The 6,924-nt window shown below is 38.0% G+C and overlaps 1 protein-coding gene across 1 annotated transcript in view; it reads left to right on the top strand.

Annotated features, from left to right (window-relative positions):
- The window catches only part of PGM5 (phosphoglucomutase 5), a 210,992-nt gene that overhangs the window by 36,545 nt on the left and 167,523 nt on the right, over positions 1-6,924 (top strand). The window contains exons 5-6 of the mRNA XM_010860669.1: positions 2,398-2,588; positions 3,187-3,341. Coding sequence (XP_010858971.1) covers positions 2,398-2,588; positions 3,187-3,341 — 346 coding nt within the window. The remainder of the gene's footprint in view (positions 1-2,397; positions 2,589-3,186; positions 3,342-6,924) is intronic.

Genomic DNA, 6,924 nt, shown 5'->3' with positions numbered 1-6,924 from the left:
GCATCATCTTTCAGGATTTGAAATAGCTCAACTGGAATTCCATCACCTCCACTAGCTTTGTTCGTAGTGATGCTTCCTAAGGCCCACTTGACTTCACATTCCAGGATGTCTGGCTCTAGGTGAGTGTGAGTGATCACACCATAGTGATTATTTGGGTCATGAAGATCTTTTTTGTACAGTTCTTCTGTGTATTCTTGCCACCTCTTCTTAATTTCTTCTGCTTCTGTTAGGTCCATACCATTTCTGTACTTTATTGAGCCCATCTTTGCATCAAGTATTCCCTTGGTATGTCTAATTTTCTTGAAGAGATCTCTAGTCTTTCCTATTCTATTGTTTTCCTCTATTTCTTTGCATTGATCACTGAGGAAGGCTTTCTTATCTCTCCTTGCTATTCTTTGGAACTCTGCATTCAAATGGGTATATCTTTCCTTTTCTCCTTTGCTTTTCGCTTCTTTTCTTTTCTCAGCTATTTGTAAGGCCTCCTCAGACAGACATTTTGCTTTTTTGCATTTCTTTTTCTTGCAGATGGTCTTGATTCCTGCCTCCTGTAGTGTCACGAACTTCTGTCCATAGTTCATCCGGCACTCTGTATCAGATCTAGTCCCTTAAATCTATTTCTCACTTCCACTGTATAGTCATAAGGGATTTGATTTAGGTCATACCTGAATGGTCTAGTGGTTTTCCCTACTTTCGTCAGTTTAAGTCTGAATTTGGCAATAAGGAACTCATGATCTGAGCCATAGTCACCTCCTGGTCTTGTTTTTGCTGACTGTATAGAGCTTCTCCATCTTTGGCTGCAAAGAATATAATCAATCTGATTTCGGTGTTGACCATCTGGTGATGTCTATGTGTAGAGTCTTCTCTTGTGTTGTTGGAAGAGGGTGTTTGCTATGACCCGTGCATTCTCTTGGCAAAACTCTATTAGCCTTTGCCTTGCTTCATTCTGTATTCCAAGGCCAAATTTGCCTGTTACTCCAGGTGTTTCTTGACTTCCTACTTTTGCATTCCAGTCCCCTATAATGAAAAGGACATCTTTTTTGGGTGTTAGTTCTAGAAGGTGTTGTAAGTCTTCATAGAACCGTTCAACTTAAGGCTGGTTATATTCCACAGAAATATAACTTTGGGCTGGTTATATTCCGCAGAAAGGGCTCTTTCTGTTTCTTGCCTTAGCATTATCTGACCTAGAGGGAAGAGAGTTTCTCTTTCCAAAGAGTTTGAAAATTGTTTCTGGATTTAAGCCTCACTGCCTAGCTTGTACCATGTGTTCATCTCTGAATCAGTCACTCTGGTTGAGGGATGGAGGATTGGCAGACCTAGGTCACCTCCCTAGTTTTGGGGGAAGTAGGATTCAGCCACACTCAGATTACATGAACTGAGATGGGAAAAGGATTGGTTCTCTAAAGAAGACCCAAAATACTGCTATCAGAGGAAAGGAAAATGGGTGCTGGGCAGGCAAATCAAAGTGTGTTCACTGTTTGTGGTTTGTATTCTATTAGTTGAAAATAAACGGAAAGTGGAACTTTTATGTATTTCAGCCAACAGGATTACATGCTTGTCCCCAGATGTGCTGTGTGTTCTACCTCAGGTCCCTTCCCTTGCTCACAGTGTTCTTTGCATTTGGATAGCATCCTTACTTCTGTCAAATTTACATTCTCCCATGTTCTCCCAGAAATGCTGCTCCATTTTGAAGCCTTGCCTATGGTCATTTCTCTTTTAAGCTGTTGGATTTCTTTATTTAATAAATACATTACACATTGAATTGAACTAGTTGTACAAGTCCAGTCACTCACCTGCAGATGTGACTCATCCCACTGCCAGGCTGAGAGCCCAGACTGAGAGCACTTTGTGTTCCTGGATGCCCTCTGTTCTTCACATAAGAGTTCTGGGTTAGGCACTCCATGAATGTGTGTTGAACTGGAAAACACAACTCCTTAGCATTTATTTTGTAAAATGTACTTAGTTGTATATGCTTCAGTGGTTGGCAATGTTTAATTATACACTTGGCAAAGTTAAAACATCTGTAGAGACAAAGAACATCGCTAGAGCCTTTAAGTGCTTTTGCATATATTTAACTAATGATTTTAATATAAAAAGTAACAGCCCATGAATTATTATTAGGTAGTTGATTTCTTTTTGGCAGTATTTTCGGAAAGTTTTGGAGAAAAATTTCATGCAGCTGGATTATTGAATACAACTTCTATATGCCTAACATAGTCACTGGCACATAGATGCTCAATGAGTAGTAATTGAAATAACCATTTTTCTGTGCTTGAAAAAACTTGTAGAATTTATCTTCTTTTTTCTTGTGCTATGAAGTAGCCTTCTTCTAAGAAGAACAAAACACCCTTGGGGGAGGAGTTCTGCAAAGATCTCACATTGCTGTGTATCTTTTTTAAGTTATGGGACCCTATGTGAGAAAAGTTCTGTGTGATGAGCTGGGGGCCCCAGCCAATTCTGCAATCAACTGTGTTCCCCTGGAAGATTTTGGAGGGCAGCATCCTGACCCAAACCTGACATATGCAACCACCCTTCTGGAAGCTATGAAAGGAGGGGAATATGGATTTGGAGCTGCATTTGATGCTGATGGGGTAAGGAGGAAAGCTTTCTGCCTGCTGATCCTTTTGATGTATAATGAGCCAAACACTGGAAACCAGAGAATTATTGAATACCTCTGGGGCTGACACATATGGGGCGTACGAACCTTAACTGGCTCTGCATCTGCCCTTCTATTTAATGGCCTAGTATTGCACGTAAATAGCCATTACTTTTCTTTTTCCAAGTAGCAATATGTTATAAAGTTGTTATTTCTTTTAAAAAATTCATGCAGTACATCTTTATTTATAGCTGATCTTGTTGAGATCACCATGTTAAGAAACCAGCTATTTTAGTAATAATCTCTGTTCTCCATTATGTTTGGGGGAAGTGTGAATGAAGAATGTAGAGGCTACTAAAGCCTGAGGAAGTCATCCACATTTCGACAGGTTGGATATTTTCCTAGTGGTGTCAAGATCCTGGGCCCTGCAATATTCAGGGATTTTAGTTTCCCACGCCCTCTTTGCCCTCTTTCAAGTGGTTTTACATTGTTTAAATGTGAGGGTGGCAGTAAGTGCCTTGTGATGATGATGGGAATGGACTGCTAGCAGCAGATGCCTTTGCCTGAACATTTTCACACATTCTTTCCCACAGGACCGTTACATGATCCTAGGCCAAAATGGCTTCTTTGTGAGCCCTTCCGACTCCTTGGCCATCATTGCCGCCAACCTCTCTTGCATTCCATATTTCCGTCAGATGGGAGTCCGAGGGTTTGGAAGGAGTATGCCCACCAGCACAGCCCTCGACAGGTAAGCAAAATGTCACTGTGGAAAACTGCATGACAGGCCTCTGATGTCATTGTTCCCTCTGCTGTGGCTATCACTCATTCTCCCCTCTCACTTTGGGAATATGTTGAATTTAGAGATATGGGAATTTAGAGACATGGTATAGTTAGTAGAAGTGTGAAAAATCAGGTGGCCTGAACTGGGTTCTGCTACATCTTAGCTCTCAGGAACTTGGGAGACTTATTTGATTTCTGTGTCTCTGTTTTCTTATCTTTAAAATGAGCATGATAGTAGTATCATCCTTACATGGATTGTTTGAGGTAGGAATGAGGTGATTCTTATAAACCATGTAACAGAACGCATGGTTCATAGTAAATGCTTCATAAATGTTGGGTAAGAAAACTTACTAAATATGTAAGCAAGGTAGAAAGATCAGATAATATTATTTTAAAATGCTCACCTATCTCAGGCTTCCCTGGTAGCTCAGCTGGTAAAGAATCTGCCTGCAATCCAGGAGACCCCAGTTCAATTCCTGGGTTGAGAAGATCCCCTGGAGAAGGAATAGACAACCTACTCCAGTATTCTGGCCTGGAGAATTTCATGGACAGGGGAGCCTGGCAGGCTACAGTCCATGGGATTGCAAAGAGTCAGACATGACTGAGCAACTTTTACTATATCATCATTAGTTCTGTAAAAACAGGGAAGATAAGTTTGTTGTGAGAATGAAGCAAGATACACATGGAAAATGTTCAACAGGAGACTTGGTAGATAACAGTCTAAGGTTTCTTTCCCTGGCTCTATCCATCCATCTTTTACCTTATCTTAGAAAACAGTGAATTTCAGAGTCTAATATTTTCAAGCAATGTATATTGTTGTGGAAGCAGGATTTGTTCACGATAGAAAGTTAAAAAAAAACAGAAAACTAGGAAAATGTAAGCAACTCTGCCTGAGCCGCTTATGTTAATTGATAAATGTATATTCCCCACTGAATCTCTTTATATACATATATAATATATATGCATAGTTATAAATCATATATAACATACATAATATAATATGTATAATATATATTTGCCTTTTTGTGAAACAGAAAAGAGATCTGAAAGTACATACTGCCTTGTAACTTTTTTCCCCATCAACAATCTCCAAGTCTGTTAATACACTTTGTCTTAATACACTTTTATATCATCTAAAACCAAGATCATATTCAAATTTCCCCCAAGTGTCCTTGGAGTATCTTTAATGGATGATTTTGCCCAAAGCAGCATCCTGTCTAACATCATACATTGCATCTGGTTGTCACATCTCTTAAGTCTTTTAGAATCTAGCATAAGCCTTTTATCTTTTAGTTAATGATAATGATTTTTGAGGAGACCAGACCAGTTGTCCTGAAGAATCTCGTCTTCTGGATTGTGAAGTTATTTTCTCATGGTGTTACCATTCATTCAATCATTCCTGAAGTAAATTTTATATGCAGTGAAGTGAGTTAAGGGTACAATTCAATGAGTTTTGGAAAAGGTGTACATCTGGGTGACAACCAATGAAAATAAGATATAGAACATTCCCACCACCCCCCAAAGTTCCTCCTTCCAATGCCCCATTGTTGTCATTTCTTCTGCCATATTTAGGCTTTGCCTGTTCTTGAGCTTCACAAAAATAGAATCATATACTACATATTTGTTACTAGTATTTTCATTTAATATATTTTTTTATTCATACACATTCACTGAATTTGTAACTAGTCCATTCCCCTATGTTGCAGTATAGTAGATCAATGCATGAATATATCACAATTTATTTTTCCAGTATCCTGTTGATGAACATTTGGGTTGTTTTCACTTATTAGATACTATAAATCATGCCATTATAAACATTCTTACACATGTCTTTTTGTGTATGCATCTACATTTCTTCAGTTAATATCCAGGAGTAGAATGCTGATTGTAGGATAGATGTATGTTTAATTTAACAAGAAACTGCCAAACTATTTTCCATTTTATACTCTTATTTGCAACGTGTGAGAGTTTTAGTTGCTTTATGTCTTCTACAACATTTGGTGTTATCAGTCTTTTTTATTTTAACCAGTGCAGTGAGTGCAAAATACTGTTTCATTTAGGTTTAAATTTGTATTGTTCTAGTGATGTTGAGCTCATTTTCATATGCTCATTGTCCATTTATGAACTTCTATGTTATGTACCTGTTCAAAATATATTTGCTCAGTTGAAGGTGCATTATTTGTCTTTTTGTTACTGATTTATAGAAGTTCTTTATATATATTCTCAATAATAAGTTTTTTTTTCTGTCCATACTGCCAGCTTGTGGGATCTTAGTTTCCTGACCAAGGATTGAACCCAGGCCCTCAGCAGTGAGAGGCCTAACCACTGGTCCACCAGGGAATTCCCTGGATATAAGTCTTTTGTCATATATATGTATTACAAACATTTTCTCCACGCCTGTCACTTCCCCACTCAAATTCTTAATTGTGTCTTTTGATGAGTGTGAGTTTTAAATTTTGACAATGTCCAGTTTTTTTCTTATATAATTGTGTGCTTAGTCACTCAGTCATGTCGGACTCTATGCAGCCCCATGACTGTAGCCCACCAGGCTCTTCTGTCCATGGGACTTCTCCAGGCAAGAATACTGGAGTGGATTGCTATGCCCTCCTCCATAGGATTTTCCCAACCCAGGGATCAAACCCAGGTCTCCTGAATTGCAGGTGGATTTTTTACTGTCTGAGCCACCAGGGAAGCCCAAGAATACTGGAGTGGGTAGCCTATCCTTTCTCCAGGGGATCTTCCCAATCCAGAAATTGAACCAGGGTCTTCTGCATTGCAGGCAGATTCTTTACCAGCTGAGCTGCCAGGGAAGCCCTCATATAATTAATATATACTTTTTTATCCTCTGTAAGAAATCTTTGCTTATGCAGAGGTCAAAAAGATGTTTTTTTCCTGTCCTTTCTTCTAGAATCATTGTAGTTTTAATTTTGCATTTAAGTCTTTGAGGATTTTGAATTAATTTTTCTGTGGTTTATAAGGCAGGGGTTGAGGTTCACTTTTTCCCTATATCCACTTGTTATTGAAAAGAATTTACCTTTCCCTTGATGTGTCTGTCAAAAATCAGTTGACCACATATATATGTGAGTCTGTTTCAAGATTATCCCTTCTGCTCCACTGATCTATTGTCTATCCCTATGCCAATATTTCCTTGTCTTGATTATTGAAATTTTAAAGTAATTGTTTAAGTCAGATGACTCCCCCAACTCTTATTTCCTTTTTCTTCATATAGAAAAAATTATATATCTAATGTCCTTTGCATTTCTATATACATTTTAGAATCAACTTGTTATTTTCTACTAGGGCCTGTTGCAATTTTGATTGAAATTGTGTTGAGTCCACAGAGCAATTCTGGAAGAATTGCATTTCAATAATATTGAGATTTCTAGTCCTTGAATATGATATATCTCTCATTTTATTTAGTTTTCTTTAATTTCTCTTACATACTTTGTAGGTTAGTTTCTCTTCCGTATATTTTGTAGTTTAGCATGGAAATCTTTACAATTTTTGTTAAATTGATTCATGAGTATTTTGTATATTTTGATGCTAATGCA

Source organism: Bison bison, unplaced genomic scaffold (assembly GCF_000754665.1).
Source record: "Bison bison bison isolate TAMUID 2011002044 unplaced genomic scaffold, Bison_UMD1.0 scf7180017864469, whole genome shotgun sequence".
Taxonomy (NCBI): domain Eukaryota; kingdom Metazoa; phylum Chordata; class Mammalia; order Artiodactyla; family Bovidae; genus Bison; species Bison bison.
The sequence above is the reverse complement of the archived record's forward strand: the minus strand, read 5'-3'. Positions and strand labels throughout refer to the sequence as shown.